Source organism: Enoplosus armatus, chromosome 15 (genome assembly GCF_043641665.1).
Source record: "Enoplosus armatus isolate fEnoArm2 chromosome 15, fEnoArm2.hap1, whole genome shotgun sequence".
NCBI lineage: Eukaryota > Metazoa > Chordata > Actinopteri > Centrarchiformes > Enoplosidae > Enoplosus > Enoplosus armatus.
Window position 1 is genome coordinate 13,108,631 of NC_092194.1, and position 21,555 is coordinate 13,130,185.

Genomic DNA, 21,555 nt, shown 5'->3' on the forward strand with positions numbered 1-21,555 from the left:
TTTCCACACAGGGGGGGAGGGCCTACTTTTAGCAGTCAGGCCATTATTTCACCATGGCTGTTTGCTTATGGCCTATTAGGGGACATGGGGACTAGAAGGTGACTCAGCATTTTGTAGAGGGGACACAGACGGACAGGCCACAAGGGCTGCCTCTGTATGCAGGACACTGTATGAAAGTACATGGTAGATATATAAATGGACATTTATTGATAGATTGTTACTTAAGTTAGACCTAACAAGTCAATCAGATAACTGTGTATATGTGTGCGTGCATGCAAACACTGGCAGATTCTGATTTGGTTAGAATCGTGGTCAAAGAGATCTGGGAAAAGAGAAATCAGTACACACACACACACACACACACACACACACACACACACACACACACACACACACACACACACACACACACACACACACACACACACACACACACACACACACACACACACACACACACACACGACTGCCTGTGAACAAGGTCACTGTGTGCCCTCTGAGAGAAAGTGACAGCATGACAAACACGAGGAAGGGTGGAGGGGGAGGCAGGGTGGGAGAGTGAGAAAAGAGGGGAGGTGAGGCGAGCGCTGAAGGGAATACTGGGAAGGCCTTTGAAGAGAATGTCCACGCTGGCTGACATCAAATGCCATGGCAATAACCACATTCCAGGGAGTAATCGGTTTTGGCAAAATATGTAGCATGAATAAATAGCACGGACACTGCATCTAGAAACAACATCTAAGAATAGGATCAGAGGGAAAGACTTCTTGTCAGTTATGTTGCCTGACTTCTATCGTCTGTACAGCACCTGTTTGCCTGCTGGCTTTCACACCTCTCAGCTTGAGCCCAATAAACTTTAAGGCCTCAATCTCAACATGGAAGACACCATATTTTCTTCCGACCCTCCCCTCCCTTTTTTAGGTGGTACTAAAAAAAAACATGAGTGGCAGTTCAGTCTGGTTGTTTGCATGTTGCTTTATCATTTCGTCTGCCCCCTTCTTACACTGCAAGTTCAGGTTTACCCCCTGAAGCTGGAAGCGATTTAGGGCATTGCTCAAGGACACATAACAGGTTGCCCATTTGCACTTACAAAGCTTTCAATCCTTGGTGTTGTGGCTGAAGGTCAGTCGTACTTAATATACCACACTGCTGCCTCAATAGGATTTTGGACTATGTGGCGCCACTATTTTTCCCTGGCAATGTTGCACTTTAACACTCATAAAAGAAACTATTTGCACTGTTTCAACTTGGCCTCTCCCAGTCTGAACAGTCCCTTCTCCTTTGATCCTAAAGGACGTTCTCAACTGGGGTCAATGCAACTGAGGCTAAACGCCAGCGGGCCAAACAAGTGCAGTGGGGAGCTGCAGGGACATGGAAAGACAAGAGAAGGCAGGCAGGGCTGTAGACGTATGATAATGATGAAGTATCAAATAAAATATTAAATAAAACAAATCACAACTTTCTAAAATTCTTCACAAGTACTTGACTTTTCAAGTAACACAGATTGCCTTCAAATACCAAAAGATTCAATAAAGAATGGGTCGAGAATGGAAATAAAGCACGACTTATTAGTGCTTGATGATTTTGGTCTATTCCCAATGATTGCTTTGTGTTAGATTTCTTTTTATAAAATAACACTATATGAAATGTATAAATCTAAAAAGGACAAAGATTGAGGACAACAGAGGGCAATCCGGAACAGGTCACCTAAATGTCACGAATTGCCTCTGTGTAGAAAAAAAACACACCTCAAGAGATGATATAAATGATAGCTCCAGTAAACCATGTTGCAGGGGCCGCTACACCTCGTGCTATTTGCCATCCATTTGTCCTGAACCATTGCCTTCTCTCAAAGCCATTTCCAGCCAATAATCCCCAAGGCGCCAAAAGTAACACCTGGACATTGCTCTGCTTCTCTCATCAACATAATAGTTCCCTGTAAACTCTTAATAAAAAAGAAACAAGCTTTCAGCTGCACTGGGTCAAGTAATCAGAAACTAGGAGGTGAGGGAAAAAAAGGCTTAAGCTTAAAACAAAACAAATCAAGTGGGCTTGTTGCAACGCCAACAGGCCAATCAAGTGAAACTTATTGATTGCCAATGTCACACAATAGTTCTGAAGCAATAAAATGTGGGAGCTGTGCTGTGGCACTGTCTATTGGCTGGCAGGGGTTGAAGGTCCAAGCCTGAGGCCTATTCCGTTCTGCCAGTAACTGTGCTGATACCACAATTTTAGCTATTATGTGTCGGGACCATCAGCGGAAAAACAAATCAAAGGAAATTAATTTGATATAGAGCATTTCTCAAAGTCCAAGTCTGAAAGGACACTTAGTGTGGCTCAAACTAAAACAGCTGTCTGTAGTGCTAAATGTAACCTCACATTGTGTGGTAGCCAAAATAGATTTAGGGAATTGTTTTTTCAAATTGGAGGGAAATCCCTATCCTACTTGTGCAATGATCGATATAACGTTCTGTACCAGTAATTTAATTTCTTTTGTTCCTGCTGTTGTTTTGCATTAAGCATGACTGTAAGAGTGAAAACCAGGGGGACACAGGCTGCCACATTAGATGAAAGTTTGATTGGAATAAGGCTCCAGCAGGAGTCCTTTCTCCTTCCAACTGTTTAGACAATAATCATCAAAAAAGACATTGCATACAAGCTGCATCCCTTTGGGCAGTATCGATAGACTTTACAAGATTTAACAACAAACTAAGAAAAGGCCCCCCAAATACAAGAGACAGGAAGAGGGTTGAGTGTAGTGGTGTCATAAACACCTTAAAAGAAGTGCTCTCTATGGAATTAGTGTGTGATCCATCATGCCCAACAAATGTGTCAAAAAACAGGATGACCAAAAGTCTCTATCCAGAGAGGTTACAGGAATGTACTTGCACTTAGTCACTCTCACCGACACCTTATATTTGGTCTTGTTTGATCCGAGTGTGAAGTGCAGTCTTGGGACAGGTTATTATCCTCTCCCATTATTTGATCTGAACATCAAGTACCGCCACACACATACACAGGTGGGTTTAGTGCTTTCACCATTTTCATACTATGATGATGACTGCCATATGAATAAATAAATAAATAGTATATAAATATCATATTTCTGCTGGTTTCTCTCTACATATTCTAAGCTAAATAGGTATATAATACTAGAATAAAAATAGATCAGAAAATCTAGAATAAAAAACCCTCCATGAGAAAATACAAACATGCAGTATTCACTGACGGCACTCTTGTGGGTAGAATTAAATCCCAGCAGTCTAAATTATTTTCACACAAAATATTATAGGAAACAATCAAAGGAAACCTGTAATACAGGGTAAGTGTAGGCTAAGTGTGCAATATAAGCTGTATTATGTAGGAAACAAAGAGAAAAAAAAGGTGATCAGGACATCCCTAATTATACACATTATATTTGGCTTGTTTAATCAGAGAGTAAAGTACCACATTTTTCTCTTCACCTGCTTCTTTCCTCCTCATTTTCTACTTGATCTGCTTTTCTTCTCTCGCCATTGTTCTTCATTTTACTCTGCTCTCTCTCCCTCAGTCTCTGCTTGACTCTCTCCCACTGCATAGCTCCAGTGAGCCGACTCCCCGCCAGGCAGTGCGGCCCAAGAGGGAGCAACCAGCTGAATTATTGAGAGCATAAAAACGCTGCCGCTAATGGATCCTGAATAAACACACTGGCTAAGCTGCTCCCGCGGCTTCCTCTGCTGCCACAGGGCATCAAGCTGAAAATACTGAGGTTGAGGATGCAGTGACTGGAGGCTACGGCTGAGGCTTGGTCTGGGGCCGAGCCGCGGTTATGACACACCTGGGCCATCCAAAAGATTTTGGGGTAAAGTGAGCTAACCTGATAGTAATTCTTGTGATTTATTGACAGTGGAGGCAGAGAAGGATGTAAGAACTGGCAGACCATTGGGTGTTTTATTTCATTATATTTTCCCCTGCTTAACTGTAAATATCTAAACCAGACACCACTGTCGTCTAAGGCAGGGGACAGAAAGGTAGCGAGGAAGGAATATATAATTTTAATGGAGGACAATTAAGAAAAGGCCTTGTGTAGAAGGCTGACACAACATTTTAATTATAAAGATGTCTGCAAAAAAACTGTCCATACATACTAAAAACAAGAACTGGAGTTGCAGCCAGGACTATCTTTGAAACATTTTAAATATTGGGTTATTCCCTTACTTAATCCCATATCAAAACACTGAGTAAAGAAATGATTGTGCTTGTCTATATTTTTGTATAAATGTTTAACTCTATTGGGCCTTTGTTAGTGTAGTAATTGCGCAGGGCCTTTGACAGGTTCTGTCCAAACAAACGCCATTAAGTTTTAAGATGGTAAGAGATTATGGAGTAAATCATAGATTCATGTAATGAGCTAAGATGAACTTCTAAAGGGTGTGTGTGTGTGAATTTGCACACGCTCGAGTGTGTTCACTCCCATTTAACTACTTTTGGATCTAATTCCAAAGGAAGAACCATAGCAGAGTGCCTTCATCTTGTTCTGTGATAATGAACACACTCCAAGGGAAATGAGAAGAAGAGATAGAAATTAAAATACGAATGGAGTAGCCAAAAAAAAAGAGAAAGAGGGAAGAAAACGTTGGCCCTGCAGCAAACTGGAGCTTCTACGATTATGACTCAACTGAAAATATGTGTATGTATATGTGTGTATTAACCCTATTTCTGTTACGATGCACTGTGGACTGAGTGCGTGAGAGGCTGTGTGTAGAGGAGGTGATTCCCGTACGAAATACACTTCTTCTGACTTATGTAAATGAATTGGAATATAGCAACACTGCCTGGCAAATTGGAGCAACTGGGACGTACAGGCAAAAAGAGATTTAAAAACAAAGATGGAACTCCAAAAGGTGTCACTCAACTAATAAGTAAAAAAACAAGAAAAACAGCTAAAAGCAGCCATTATAGCACAGCTGAAGCCCATGGGCAAAACATGCACAGATGCTTGAAATACCACAATTTTCAAAACTGTCAATTTGTCCTCACAGTAACTTCAAAGTACAACACCAAATCTGATCTGACACACTTTGGAACCCCTTGGGGATGCATGCAAGTTGTTGTAGCATTCAAAGAGTGTTTTCACTGTTTAATCATCTGCTTTGGCTGAATTGTATGAAATTCAATATGTAGGCAGCGGGAATATACCATGAGTCACTTTGTAAAGTTAAAAGACAAACCACTGCATGGTTGACCTGGCAGTAGTGCAATACAAGACAACCAAACATGATCTGACTTTCATCAGCATTACTTTGAAATGTTCAGTCAGTCTGGACTTTCAAATGGTGTGTTTGTGCAAATGTAGAATTTGCAGGTAGAAAAACCAAAAAACGTTTTTGCACCAGTTCACCCCTTGGGTCTCAGAATATATAGGCACACAACATTAGCCTTTTATGTCTCCAACCTTAGCTCAGTAGGTCCAGAAATAGAGGCTGCTCCTGGCCTTAGACGTCTTCTTTACTACTGCCTTCTGTACTTTCCACTGCACAGCGTTTTGCAAACAGCCCTATCAGATGTCAGAATGCAGCCACCAGGCATCAACTGAGCGTGTGTCTGCCTCATGTTTCTACAGCGCTAGTGGGATGTTTTTGTGCGACAGCAGTCCCAGGTAGTTTCACATTATGGTGTAGTATCTCAAGACAAAGGATAATCCTTGTGGAGAAAGAAAGATGTGAGCTTTAGTGTGTTCTGGTTTGGAAAAATAAATGTAGTGTTGTGTGAGTGGTATCTAATGAGTAACATTGTTATCAAGAGATTAAACACATTAAGCACACTGGGCTCACTGCCATGCTGATGAGCTTACCTTCTTTTTGTCTCTCATGGAGCTCTTTCCTCGCACCATGATTTTGCAACCCGTCTCTGCTTCCAACTGTTTGGCTGTGAGTCCCCGAGGGCCAAGGATTCTCCCCACAAAGTTGTACTGCAGATACACAGAGAGAGAGAGAAATAAATTGGTCAGTCTATGGGTGAACATAATGTGAAAGATTACGACATTTAAATTTCCTTTACATCAGGACGTAAGAATATGAAATCATACCACAATGGAGAAAGACTTAATAAGAAATGAAAATCTATCAATAAAAAGGGGGGCTGAATTCAAGGGGTCATCTTGAATTCACCCACACACACACACACACACACACACACACACACACACACACACACAGAGACAGAGACAGAGACAGAGATCCCACTTTCCATGAGCTTCTAGAGAGCATGACATCAGGCTCGGCTGCCACGACTACATACACACCACACCACATCTACTACATCTGAGATGGTGGCCCCATGTCAGCCATGATTTCTCCTGCAACAATGCTAAACTAGCTACATTTTGGGTTTTTTCCCTCCTCACTATGGTGGCAGCCCTACTGGAGAGAAGAAGTGAGTTTAAAAATATTACCAAGGAAGACGTTCAAATGTTAACCAGGCTTCCTAAAAGATTAATTTCAAAACACTTTGTTTTGGTTTTAACAAATTTTGCAGTTTTTCTTGGCTTGATATCTAGCCAGAGCAGAGGTGGCTTGCCCCCAATTTATCACCTCCACTAGATGTCAAAGTATTGGTATAATTAGACTGGGTGGGAATGGTGGGTAGGAAACAAGGGGAGAATGGAATGGAGACGGTGTTGAGGGGGAGGTGAGATGTGTGGTGAGGTGAGGTAGTGTACTTGACACAATTTTCTTATCAAGCCCCCCTTTCACTGGTGTGTGGCTTTGGAGCTTTGTACCAAAAGGAAACGTATTTAACGACGTAATCCTCTCCACTTGAAACTGGCTTCCAACGGGATAAAGGGAAAATGTGTTGAAATAATCCAATACAATTTTCAGCCAAAATAAAAACAGAAGGAAAGGAGGAGAGCTGGGGAGAGGGTGAGCACAGTGACGCATCAAGAGGTAAACAAACCACCCGTGTTTCAACAGTGCGCACAGCGGCTGGGGGAGAGGATGATGGGTAAGAGATCTCCGACACTGACACTATTAAAATGGGATATTTTTACTCAAGCAAAATTTCCAAAACTGAAATATTCAAATGCTCACTGGCATAGTGGAGAGCTTTGCTTGACAATGAGAAGCACAACTGTTCATCTCTTGAACTGTTACAATGAGCCGTGACAGTGCAGCATTAAATTCTTAAACGCAGTCACATCTGCTTATGCACTTCACCGCACCAATGCCTCAGCAAAATCCAAAAGGCCATCAGAGAAGTCACATTTAATTACAGAGGGATTACAAATTTAACGCAATGTTGGTGTATTTCCCCTAAACTACATAAACAAACACTGGTGAGGACAGTCAAAACCTCCAGGCTGTTGTTTTCTCTGTCCCTGTCGCTGGGCTTGCCTGCAACCGTTGTCTGTCTCAGGCAGGAAAGACACACCCTGAGATGCTAAAGTCCCTGCGGATGATCATAGCATGCAGCTACACAGAATTTATGCGTGTGTTTCTCCGTCACAAGGCAACTGTCTGTTTGGTAAACTCGAATTCAAGGAAAGTGGTGCAGGGGCTATTTGTGAGAGTGTGTGCTCCGACTGAAGGATGTAGGGGCACCTGTCCTCAGAGGTCAGCCACCAACGATGCACGGTGGCCTGCTTCTGACTAGTACGTAAACACACACACACACAAAACACGCACACAGCCTCAAGGAGCACAGGAGAGAGCTGTCTGTCTGCATCACAGTACCCGCTGCAGACAAGGGTGAACCCCAAGCTCTGGGCATTATGGTGGAGCTTTGGTACGCCAACACAACACATAAAAACACACACCGCCTCTAACCTATCATACGGAAGCTACAGTGACAATGTCCTGGGTGTTGTTATACTGCCTACCCTGCTAGCAACTGCAGTGCCATATTTGAAAAATGCTAGCTGTCATTTGGCACACACAAAATGCACCTACAAGGTTTAAAAAGTTTCGATATTTATATGTCTGGTTCCACGCAGATAGGACATGTGACAGTGCCCACTAGCCTAACAGGCTACAATATCTTCCATCAGTCCAAATCTCAACAGATTTACACACCATGAATATATTAAATACATAGAGTAGACGAATTACAGAGCAAGCTCCATATGTCAAATAGACCAGAGAATGGGAAAAAGTATATTTGATTCAAAATATGAGGTGGTCGCTAAAAAAAATCCCAACATGAAACAGAAAGAGCATTTAATATTTTATTCTTTGCCCTCACTTTGTTGCTAATACCACCCTCCGTCTGACAGTGGAAGGTGTTTCTCTGTGGACATGAATATGTTGATGACAACTGCACTCGAGAGTGAGCAGGGGCCTGATGGAGGAGAGCTGAGAGAAATAAAGCGAGAAAGGGTTAGAGAGATGATGACACAAGAGCAAAGGAGAAAGGCCGTTTTATTTATTTTTCCAGTGCTAGGGGAGAGCAAGTTGAGCCAACACATTTGCAGTTTTCCCACTTTAGATGTGGAACTCAAGGGTTAAGGCAGGCCGTTACATGCGTGTGGCTCAGGTTTTATGGCCACCCCTCCTCCGTACCAGTGTCACATGTGTTTTAATGATGACAGAGGCAATTGCACAAACTCACACAAACATGTGGGCGGGCACACGGCACCGAGCAGGCGTCATGTCTGGCCAAGCAGTTACCACAAGTTTTATTCACACACATCAATCAAGGAAATTTGCAATGCAAACACACATCAAATGACTATGTTTCTGCTTCAAGCATCGCATCATAATCTGGCAATGTAACAAGAAATAACACTGCCTCATCTTAATAAAAAAAAGTGCAACTACATTGTAAATAAAATTGATGCCAAAGTCATCTCAGTGATGGAATAAAGCTCAGTGTTAACTGTAGTGGAAGTCTCTCTCTGCTCCCTGGCTTCCTACTCTGCACTGAGAGGTTTGACATTCTTCTCGTGGATGTTGATATGCTGTTATAAAAGGCGACCTCCATTTTAAGCCACTGGAATGTAGAGACAATGGAAAGCCAAGCGGGTGAGTTATCAGAAGGGTGCAGGGCCATTGAGCCTGCCAGGAACTCCACTCAGTACAGCCAGAGGAGAAGGATGGATACAGTGCCCTCACTGCCAAATACACTAACCGCTCTTCATCTCCTCGCTAAACTATCTAGCCTCCTCCGCACCTACTAAAAAAAGCTAGTTTTAAAAAAAGCTACTATATTGCTGCTGTTACATCAACTCCACTGGCTCCCCCAGACAGAGATTTTTTGTTTTTTTTAAAGTCATGTCTGGGAACCCACCATGGCTTTTTGGCGGGTTTTCCAAAGCTACACACCCTCCACGAGCCCTTGAAGCAGTCTGGCTAGTGACAGGGAAATTTGCTGAAATTTTTATTACATTTTCCCCACTGCTGTCTGATTCCCCTCCATGACTAGAAATAGAGAGCAATAGGCCATTCTGGCATTGAACAAAACAATTACCAAAAAAAAGCATGTATATCTACCAGCTCTGTTTAATCAAGAACTACTGCCAGCACCCATCTGGTAGAAACAGAATACATGCATAAACTATGTGTTTTGCTGACTTGGAAACTCCCAGCAGTCTCTTTTTCTCTTTGCTACACTCTCTTATTTCCTTTGCTCGTTTACAGCATTAGAATATTAGAGACACTGGGACCTTTAGTGGACTAACTCTTTTCCTCACTCCTTTGTTTCAGTCTCATTTTATCTCAGTTTTCTCCAACTTTTTCAGACAAATACAGAGAAGCAGTTTGTACAGTACATACAAACATAGCTCGTGTGCAAACACAGAAAGACAGACAGACAACCACACACACACACACACTTACACATACACATACACACAAAGCCCCCTTCAGGACAAGGGCTTACACTGACATTAAAGGGCCTTTGTTTAGCCCCAGTTATCGCTACTCCACAGGCGGGTTATGTTGTGAGCATATCTTCGTCTACGCCACTATGTGTTTATGAGCGCGGGTGCGTGCAAAACCACAATGTATGGAGTGAACTCCTGCAGACACCCTCGGCACCTAGAGCCGATTGTCACTTGGGTTTGTGTGCATGTCCATTGTGGTTTGTTTTTGTGTGAACAACTGGGAAACAACAGCAGTTCCTCAGACAATGCTCAGAGACGTAGAACAATTGTGCCTTTGACGGCGTTTGTTTGTGGTGGTGGTGGTGGTGGTGGTGGTGGGGAGACAGGAAATGAGAGGCTGAGGGCTCTGGCTGTGTGAGCGCAGAGCTTATCGTAGAGCGGGGCCAGGCCGAGAGGAGAATACCAATCACTTATTAGCCGGCCTCGCTGGGCTTATGGAAATGAGGAACAGTTCATTCAGAGCAATGAATCAAAGCAAGGTGGAATCTGTGGTTACACCAGGCACTGCCATCGCTGCCCTGCTTTCTATCTCTCCCCATCTTTTCACTCTTCCTCTCACTCACTTGATTCTAACCCTCCCTTAATGTTTCCAAATATCATTGTGAAACAGCTCATACCAGAGTAATGGCTAACCATTTATCACAGCAAAACTCCCTTTTTTCCCTCATACCTAAGATACCTTCCGTCTCATTTCACTTCAAGTTACAGTATTTGGAGGCTTCACAGAGGGCACTGAGTTGAACATGGCTCTTGGTTGCCAAAACACCTCCCTTCTCCTTCCACGCCTCCTCTTTGCTGTATCCATTCATAGCTTTTGGAAACTGAGCAGGCTTCCTTTTCCTCTTTGTCTTAGTACACAGGATCTTTCCTTTCCTCTTCTGCATATCTTTTAATACTCCCATAGTGCATGGGTCTCTCATGGCCCAAATCAATGTTTCTCTCTTGACTACACACAACCTCCCTAGCCACCAGCCGGCTGCCTGCCTTTCATCACTCATTCATCTTTGGACGGAAATGTTCCATCATTCAATTAATCCATCTTACTTACCTTCGCTTTGTGGTCTGATCCCCCACAACCCATACACACAAACACACAGCAGCTTTACATACCTTTTCCATACAGTTAAAGGACAGGAGGGAAGGAATATGGAGATGGGGAAGCAGACAGGTGCCTAACCTAAAGCAGTTTGCGTTGCATGATCTACAGGGGGGACAGAGGAGGTGAGGCTGAGGGAAAATTAGACTTAGATTCCAATGGTGACATTTTCGCCTCAAAGCCCTATAGACTTCAAAGCTCTCTATTCGGCGCATCCAGCATTTAGCGCCTAATCCATGGCTCCTTTGATAATTCTGTTTGGGTTTATTTTGGGGTTGCAGGCAGGGTGGAAATACAGAGGAGGGAAGACGGAGAGATGGAAAGCGTAAAGATTGATGTCGGCTGGAAGTTTGGAAGATGTGAGTGAAGGAAGCATAGAGCAAAGTTTCTGAACTTTTAGATAAGCAAGCAGCAGAAAGAGAAAAAAAAGAATGAGTAATAATAATAATCCTAAATAACATTCAGTCTCTCCCTCAGTGTTCAATTGAGTGTTGGGTAATCACAATAAGTCAATAGAAGACTACCCTTTGACAGAGCTGAGAAAGCCCCGTTACTTGTTGACGACGCTAAGATCAAATGTTTATGTATGTTTACAACTACCCTTGAATTCTGCATACCATAGTTCAAGTGTTTATACTGGTGGATTAGTCCTCCCGGCAAAGTCCTTGTTGCTGAACTATTTACAATAAATGGTAAAATGGTTGAGGCAAGTGTCTCTGATTTAAAAAAGGTTAATATTGGCACAGATTACAATCCAGTACATTGGATCTGTGTGTCATCTTTGACAGTAAAAAATATCCTACTTCTGTACGTGTCTTTGTTGTGATTATTTTTAAAACTTAAAAACATCGTTATTGGTCTCAAAAAAACCCTGTATCAGTGGGATCTAGCCTATGCACACAGACACTATAAGCAGACACTATGTCCCTGGTACAGCCTTTGATCCCTTGGTGGTCGACCTGCTTCCTTTGTCCTTCATTCTCTGTTTTCACCTCTCTCTGCCTCTCAGCTTAACGACTACAGAGACAAACAGGCCAAGGAGGCACTAAACACCATCCACTTACAGTATACAAGCACAAATTGGTAATATGCAAGCAATCACTGGCATTAGCGCAGTTATAAATACATATCTAACAGCTTACACTGTTGCCCTTCGTCATGTTAACTGACTACAACAAATAGAGTCCTCTCTGTTTAAATTATCATTGTAATTACCCTCCTCATCAAATAGCTAACTAGGAAACCATCCGTTCATCAAATTATCATCATCATGCATGGCTGGCTAGCTAGAGATATCAAAATCCTCCACTCTGCCGCTCTATCAGTGAGGTGAGGTGAGGTGTGGTGCAGTACATTTCCAGGACTGGTAATGACTTAAGGGGGTCAGAAGGATATCAGGAGCTGGCATGATAAGTGATGACACCCTCATGGGAACAGGCTTAATGACTTTCCCTGTGCAGGGAACTGGCTAGTTTAGTCCAGGCAATTTTACTGCAGTGAAACAGAAAGGTCCAGGACACCCTGTCTGCTCAAATCATCAGAGCCTCTTTTTTTTGGTATCTCAAATCGTTGTGCATTGCAGTTGAAGTGAAGCATCATTGGGCAATGAAGCAAGATTTTACATCCTAGCCAAAACCTGACAAAGCAAATGCACGAGTACACACACAGACACCGCATGCTTTTGTACAAAAAACTTGACAAAATTATTCTAGACAATTTGAGAGTCATTCGCATCATTCCTAAATATCTTTATCCCATCACAGCAGGATTCACTGAAAGGCATACTAACTTCAATCCTAATTGTTCATATATTTTTATCCTATATCTGCACTTTATTTCATTTTCTGTTGTAATTACCTCTTTTACCTGTGTTGTATTCTGTACAGGATTTGCAACTTTAAAATGGTGCCTGTAAAGACAGATTAGGACTTCTTCTAGCTTTAATACACTGATGAACAACAACAAAAGAAACCAATCTTCTGTGTGATCAACTGAGTGCATAGAACCTATATTGATCAACCACTCCATGGCTTTTTTTAAGCAGACAAGTCTTTTGCAGTGTTCAATTGGATTAATTTGCCCTCAAATGACAGGCTAATAACCAAAAAATGTAATGCAGATTTGCAGGGGGATCAAACATCTGTTTCACTGAGGATCTTTAGTTTGGAGACGACAGGTGGAGCAGAAGAGGGGAAATTGGGGGTGGGGGTTTAAAAGGATTCCATTACTGAGGTAAACAACCTGAAGTACCATGACAACCCTCAAACACCAATGCAACAGAAACACCAACAGCAGGGCTGTATCGCGCAGCTGTTTTTACAGACCTATGTATATAACTGATCACTCTCTTCTCTCAGGTCTCTTCTAGCTGGCGAGAGGAGTTCAGACAGTGCTGTTTCGTAGCTGCTCAACAGCTTGGGTCTAACTGAGGGTCCCATTTCATAGAGTCAGCACAGCAAAGGTGGGGTCCATGTGTATTTTCACTCCTAAGCAATTCTTACAACTCAGTGACCTGCCCTCAACCCGCCAAACCGTTGGCAAACACAAATACACAGGGAATAAAGTAGAGACAGAGACACACTTAAAAGACATGTCACACATCCTATCAGATGCCTGAAGGTCAACGGAAATGACATGCTGAGCTGTCAGTCAGCTGCCTATCAATGTGTGTGTGTGTGTGTGTGTGTGTGTGTAAGTGTGTGCTCCGGAGAGAAGCGGAGCCACAGATAGCATTTAATTGAAGGTTGAAGTTATCAGATAGCCTGCGACTCAGCTGCCAGTCAAGATGCAGTCACCACGGTGACGCTTCACAGCGCTCTGCACCACCAACGACATCAGGAAATGGCTGACTTTGAAGAACGGTGAGGGAGCGGGTAGACACACAGGCAGACAGAATGATAGAGACACAGGTCTACACACAAACACGTTTATAGACAGATGTGGGGCACGCAGGCAAGCAGACACAGGCCAGAAGAGGGACACACTTAAGGGAATTAGAGTAGAAGCATGCTGGCAAGGCAAGTTATTTTGGTAGAATTGACATGCTGCACTGCATCCAGGCACCAGGACAATCTAATTATCTACTGGTGAAATGAGAGTAGGGGACAGGTAGGTGAGACAGAGAAAGCCCCATCGAGCGAGTGTGACCTCTGCATAAGGATAAGGCGGGTAAAGGTAAGTGGGAGTTATGTTGTCAAATCAAAGTGGAAAGTAAGAGGAAGGCAAGTGGATGGCAGGTCTCCCAAAAAGATGGGGAAATAGTATGAACGATGACAAATCTTCCATGGCAGGTGAGCTGATGCCAAGAACACAAAACAGAGACTTGGACCATCATCCCCTGCTTTCTTGATAGAACCAAGAATTGCGTCAGCAAAACAAATGTACGCACACAGACAGGCACGCGCGCACACACACACATATGCATGTGCCTTTTCGATGGGGGAAATCTGGGAAATCAGACGGAAATATGAGAAGGGGGAAAATATTCCCCAGTCTAATAATCATCATTACAGTTTCGTCTCCTTTTAGCAGAGGGCAGATGGGGATAGGAAGTGACATTTTTCTTCCCTTCCTTCAGCATCTCTTTCCTCTCTTCCTTTTCAAACTGAACCTACATCATCTTCCCTCTTACCGGCTACTAAATAATTCCACTCTTTATATCCTCCTAGAAAACACTAACTTCATAGAGATACTGTCGCTCACAACAATTCTCAAACTACGGAGTCCCAAGAGCTCAGTTCTACAAGGAAGTCAGTTGAACACAGTTCAACAGTCAGTAACACTGTACCTGCCATTGGCTGCTTAAATAACAAAATCTCAAATTTCATTCTCTCTCTGCCCACACCAATAGCTTAAAACTGCAAAGGCAGTGATTGCAGCAGTGAAAACAAAGGAGGCAAAAGGATCGTCTGCATAACTTATTACAAGTTACACTGGTAGTATTCAAATACTTTTGACTTTGAATCTTGGAAAAAAAGTCAATATAATTTTCAAACTGTACACAATGTGCATGTAATTGGCAGTATTGCTGTCCTGTACTTAAGCATCTGGAAATCAGTTGGCTGTGTCAACAAACATGTTTAAATGTAACCAGTTTTTGCACATAAACCCTGATCCAAACAGGTATTATTTTCTGAGAACAGGAAGAAAAAATAATTCCATTTAGACCTGCAGCTGATTTCCCCTGGTTCCAATCATCACATATATAAATAACAAAGCTATCTGGCATTTTCCTCTTTTCCTTCAGACTTAATGACCACGGGTGTGCATGTGTGTACCAAAATAAAGTGAAAAAATGTCCAAGTGAAATATGTGCCATTTTTGCATCACCATGAATGTGTATTTGTCTCTACTTGCACATCCGTGTGTGTATAAATTTGTGTCTACTAAGGTCATCAGTGAGTCATCTCGGCCACCAGGGGGAAGCCTAATTAATTTAGTAGCTTTCACGGCAGCTCGTAAACACAATACTGTGTTACAGCCCTGCTCTGCGCAGAGCAGCATAGCACATTGAGCAAAGGGAACACAAGGGTCATCTGAGGATGCCACACTTTTAATAGTTTGTGTGCGTCTCAGTGTGTGAGTGTGTGTGTGTGAGAGAGTGTCATTCCGTTAGTGTCTTTACAGCCACGGGTGGCAACCACTGTTGTACACATTTCACAGACCTCCCTCACTCTTCTATTAAATGTATATGGCCATTTGCAGGGTTAGCAAAAAACCCACCAACACACCCACCCACACATAAATACACACAAAACAGTGATTTCACTAGTAATGAAAAGCATAACTACATGGAATTCCACAACTAAAATTGTAGGGGTTTTGACCTCATATCTTTAAATAGCATGTTCCACAGAGAATAGATCAGTATGAAGACCACAGTATCAGACACGCCCTTTAAAATAACGTAATTGGCTACAACAGAAACAGTAATTTTTGGACCAATTAAATTCTGACCAGACAACTACATATCAACTAACTGATATGACCAGACAGGGTCAGTCCTACTACATATATACACATTCCCTTTCAGAGTAGAATATGTATATGCATATTATTCTTGATTTCTCCCAATGTACAGTATAGAAGTGAATGTAATATATCTATTATAATGTCAAAAAAGTATGGTTGAACATATTAGGAAACACCATACCAATCATGCTTTTTGGTAGAAATAAAGGATGATAAGAATAATGAAAGAAAAAAATAAAGCAGACAAAAAGCAGCACCAAGTGCAAATATGTGACTCTCGCAACTAGAACTGCATTTTCACTGCAGGAACTTTCCCCAGAGACTAGGAACCTTCAGAGGAACTCAGTGCATTTCCACTTCAGGGACCATGGTCTAAATTAGGTTCCAGCAACATCATTTTACCCCCCAAAAAGTCCCTGCTTGGGGGGTACAGGAACTTTGGGGGTGGGGCTTGCAAGAACAGAACATTTCTAATTGGTCAAGTACTTGCAGCATTTAATTTCAATCACGCAGAACAACAACAATGGGCTGAAGGAACCTTTTTTAGTTCCTTGAAAAGTAGTTCCTGGGACTAAAAGTTCTGGGTACTTTGGGTGGAAACATGGCTTAATTAGGGGATAGTCCAAGGACCTGAAGTCCTGGCACTAGAGATGAAAGGTGAACGACTGTGTTGTGGTTGGTTGATTTGGCTTGAGCTCAGATGCTGGGTCTGGTGTGAGGGTCAGCTGGAGCTAAGCTGATCCCAGCCAGTCCCTGGTGCCCTTTATCAATTCTGTCAGGGGGAAAATGCAATCCACGCCTGGCTGGGCCTTGGCCTGCTCTACAGTGTCTCTTATCCTTCGTCACCTCCCTCCATTCATTTCCTCACTGCAAGCTACTGGGATTACGAAGAGAAACGTTGCTCCACAAGACGTGACACAACCATTCATGTGTGTGCCAAAGATTACCATGAGGACAGGAAGGTGGCTGACTGTGTGTATATGTCTACCTTCTGTAGAGTGCGCGTGTGTGTGTGTGTGTGTGTGTGAGGTTTTGACCACAAACACATCTGTCATTATTCCATCATGTACCATTCTTGTGCCAGCTGTGTGTATGTGTGTGCATGTAAATGTGTATGTCTTTCCATCTGAGAAACGCAGTCTACGCCACTGCTCTAACCACTGCGAGTGGTAAGTCCAAAAGATTTTCATCTCCCTAAACTGAATATTTATGGAATTGCAGCTTACATTTCATGACACTCCGCCTCTCAATCCCCCCCCTTCTCTCCCTCTCAGCACTAATCTACCGCTGAGTCGGCCCATAAACACCCCAGCATGCCATGTTTTCCTGAGACCAGGACCAATTTAGACTGCCACCTGATAAAGCTTTAACAGTAGTCCATTAACAACTTGGTACACATGCTATGAGTCCAGCAACTATTGTTAAATAAACCGATTAGAAGATATATTAGAATATTATAAGATATTGAAGAGTTTACCAACCATGCATGAAAAAAGGAACAAAAAGGAGACAGAACTAATAGTGGAGTGCATGAGGAAAGCACAAAGGAGTGAGCGAGAATAAGAGAGAGAATGTATATGTCTTCCGCGCTGACAGATAGTTGAACTATCAGCAGCTGTCATTCCAGTGATGACACACTACAAAGACGCATGGCCTAAGGCAAGAGGACCAACTGTGTGTGTGTGTGTGTGTGTGTGTTCGTCCGCAGATATAAGAATTTTGAATCTATTACAGCTGCTGATTTAGCGTTTGATACCAACATCTTGTTTCTTTACAACACTCAAATTGAAGAAGGAAAGGCAAACAACATATTCCTATAGACATACTACAGTATATCATTCATTTTATGTACCTCACAATTATTTTCTGTATTGTGTTTTTCTCAAGACACTATTTGTCTGCTGGTTCCAGTGGAAATATTAGTCCAAAAACAATTAAGGCAAATAAACCAATATTGTTAATATTATGGCACCGTGGCACAGCTGCCATAGTATGATATGTGTAAACCAGCTACTTACATCAGGGTACTCTTTGACAGGCACAAACAGTTTTTCCTGCAGGTGGACGATGGGTCCGATAGGCTCAGGCAGCTCCAGAGGGTGTCTCTCCACAAGGCCATTCACTGTGTCGCTGTACATGTCTTTACGCACTCTGTTGATTTCTGAAACACAACAATGTACACTGTGGTAAGCAACTGTATAACAGTACAATCAAACAGTTTGTCTTTTATTTTGTATTTGATATATCACTGTCATATTGATTTTGACTTCTGGGCAAAGGCTTAATGTAGCATATAAATCTTTATTGTAAAAAAGAAAAGAACAACAGAAATGTGTCAGTTGCCTTGAGTATGTTTGTTTTTTTATAGACAAACAATTGTAAACGTTTGTTTTTGGAGAGTACTTCACAAAACAATTATCATAGCCTGTGAGTGTGAAAATGTATGACAGCTGAGCTTGGATACTTCCTAATACCTGCAGGAAATAGCAATTTTACTGAAAAAACTGCTCTCACTAAAAATGACATAAATGTGTGTAAGTTATTCTATATAGAGACAGGAGTTAAGCGCTGCATTATTTAGGGGTTAAGGCCACCATCTTTCCTCTCTGCCTGGAACTCCCCAGTGGCTGTTCTCTAATAGACTAGCCTGTGCGAGCAGCTGGGCAGGTGGGGAGAAGAGACGCAGAGAATCGCTCAGGCTCAGGTACATGCCTTCAGATCTGATCCCTGTGTCAGATAAATCTAATGGACCTCTCTCACACACACACCTCTAATTCATACGCACCCCACTTTGACTGCCTCTGTAGCTCACACAAATTCACACACCAGGGGAATGCTGTGCTCTGCAGGTTAAAGGGGAAAACAGCATTCGTTCATCCTGTCCATCCTGTGTGTGTATACGTGTGAGTGTGTCACAGTTGGATGAGGATCGCCGGCTGAAGTTGTAACACCCATTGATAGGAGGCACACACTGGTTGCACTTTCTAACTTCCCACGTTTGCTGTCACTATACGAACAGTCATGGCACTGCTGAACCAAAAAGTTAATCAGCAAGAAAGGGTAGGTTAAACCAAATAGAGGCATCTACAAAAGACAAGTTTGTAAGTTTGAGTGTGAAACAGCTGAAAATGGTAGGGCTGGCAAGGCCTCGAGGAATGATGTGTGTGTGGGGTGGAGTGGGGGCAGGTGTTAGGCACTATTTCCGTCTCTCATTTCGGGCAGTTGGGAGCTCTATATTAAACTCTAGCTGGGGAACCTGACACTCAACTATAGATGCCCTTAGTAGAGCATGCCTGACCTCTAAGCCTTAACCTTACACTGAAGCAAAATTGGAAGGTAGGTCAAATGTACATAATTAAGTTTTACTGGTGTTCTCATCTTTGTTTTAAGTTAGAATAATTGTAAACTTTTACAAACAAAAAGAGAGGTAAAAACAAGACACTAGAAAAACAATCATGGATTTAGTCCTAGAATCAGTTTGCGGGGATTTCCTGTCGAGCTGTTGTGTTTTCTCTAGATACTGTCGATGACAGACTGACAGATGTGTGATTGATGGGCTCACAGACACCGACAAGCATACACAAACATCTGGCTTGCAGCTGTGTGGACAACACCTGGGGGACACATCGGAACTGTACAAACAAGCAGTGAGGAGACCTGGCCCAGAGCGACTCCTTCCCAAACAACATGACCTCAGCACTCTGTGGTCCACACAGATACTCCCAGTCCACCCTAAAGATGAATTCAACCTCATGGTATCCAGCCCAGAGGACAGATTACGTCAGTCCTAACCGATATCAGCGGCTTGGGGCCACATCCAGGATTTGCGTATGAACAGAGGGGCTTGGCAATGACACATCATACAGGGAGGCGATCGGGAATGCATAACACAGGGAGTAATGGGAATATAAAAATCAGGACTCAAAAAAACCCTCAAGTCCATAAAACTTCAACATGATGGCCTAGTGGTTAAAGAGACAGTATTTTAAATGATTTTAAAGTCATAACTTTAATCTCTGTAACTCCTTGATGGATATGCAAATCTATCCATTGCCTGATCACTCAGAAGATCACTACTAAATAGCATTTCTATAAAAATGAAATGCGCCTACTTACTATTATTACGGTTAGAATCTTACTTGCCATTTCTGTCTCTTCAAGCGAACATTAATAAACACAGAAGAGTTATTTAACAGGCCACTGGTGGGCTAAGCATGTGTGTAGGAGCCATCAATGACGGAAGAGGAGCCAATGTTCTGTACGTTAGAAAATCAGTTCTCTACACATATCTCACAACAAAAGCAAATATGCTGTATGCTATTTGCAAAGTCCAGCGTATGCAAGAACATTCATCCTTCAAATAATAAAAAGAAGAAGTGCACACATGTGACAATGCTACCAAACAACCACCAACAGCACCCCTCCTCCTTCTAATTCTATTTCCTCTCGCTGAAATGCCACATTAACATAAGGGGGCCGTGCTGGGCCATCAGTGGAGACGTGCGGCATTTGACAACCTCTAATTTCAGTGCGGCAAGTCTTTTCTGAAGCGCTGCGCTCACCTAAAAATTACCCCCTGCCTTGCACGACCGACAAAATCATTTGTCTAGCTGTCCACCCCTGCAGAAAAGGCTGATTTTGTAAGAAAGACAAAAAGGAGGGAGGCTGAGGATTACCATCTTGGAAAAAAACAGACAAAAGAGGAAAAAGAAGATAATCAGCTGGAGTAAGAGGAGGGGAGGCTATCAAATGAACATTTTTCTTGAACTTTGGCATTAGATCGCAAATATTTCGAGCAGATAAGTGTTTAACAGATGTATGAGGGGCAGTAACAGATCCCCTGTTAGTCCCCTTCAGCCATCTCTCAGCTCAGTGTCAGTGTGTCATCCACAACCTGAGTCAGCAAACCGCAGACATAAACTGCATTTTCTGTCAGAGCCGTCGATTTACCTGTGGGGGGTGGCTACACACACACACACACACACACACACACACACACACACACACACACACACACACACACACACACACACACACACACACACACACACACACACACACACACACACACGAAGAGATCATAATATCTCTATTGAGTGTTTTACCCCGACATCTGTCAGGAAGAAACAAAAATCAACCTTTAGAGTAGTTAGAGGGCAAAGTGGAAGACGGTTTAAAAAAGACAGAGGAAAGAGGGAGAATTACACAGTGCTGAGCAAGCAGCGTGCAGCTGTATTCCTCTTTTGTGCCTCAATGCAAGTTAGAACACATTTCATTTTATCTTTCTCTATACTGTTTCTCTCAATTTCTGCCCTTTCTTGTCAAATTTGCAGTGAAAAAAGAAAATGTCACAGACAGCGGCTGCAGATCTATCTGCCCTTTGTAAGCTCAAGTAAAGAGACCGTTTCTCCTCATCTTCTTGGTGATCTGGGCAATGGGGAAAGATGAGTACCCAAAGATGAGGATGTGGGAGAGGAAAATGGCAGGTGGAGGGGGATTGAAAGGCAGTGGACTGAGGAATATGGGAGAGGATGTGGCTGTAAGTTGAGAGCCAATAATCAAAGGGTGGTGAGTTGGGTGGATGTTAAGTGTGAAAGTTCATTCTTGACCTTGAAAAACACAGTTTGAA

The 21,555-nt window shown here is 42.6% G+C and overlaps 1 protein-coding gene across 7 annotated transcripts in view; it reads right to left on the reverse strand.

Annotated features, from left to right (window-relative positions):
* Window positions 1-21,555, reverse strand: part of qkia (QKI, KH domain containing, RNA binding a) — a 71,705-nt gene that overhangs the window by 27,176 nt on the left and 22,974 nt on the right. For all 7 annotated transcript variants that reach the window (XM_070920135.1, XM_070920131.1, XM_070920137.1 and 4 more), the window contains exons 2-3: window positions 17,945-18,087; window positions 5,834-5,950 (exon numbers count right to left, since the gene is read on the reverse strand). In XM_070920135.1, the coding sequence (XP_070776236.1) occupies window positions 5,834-5,950; window positions 17,945-18,087 (260 nt within the window). The remainder of the gene's footprint in view (window positions 1-5,833; window positions 5,951-17,944; window positions 18,088-21,555) is intronic.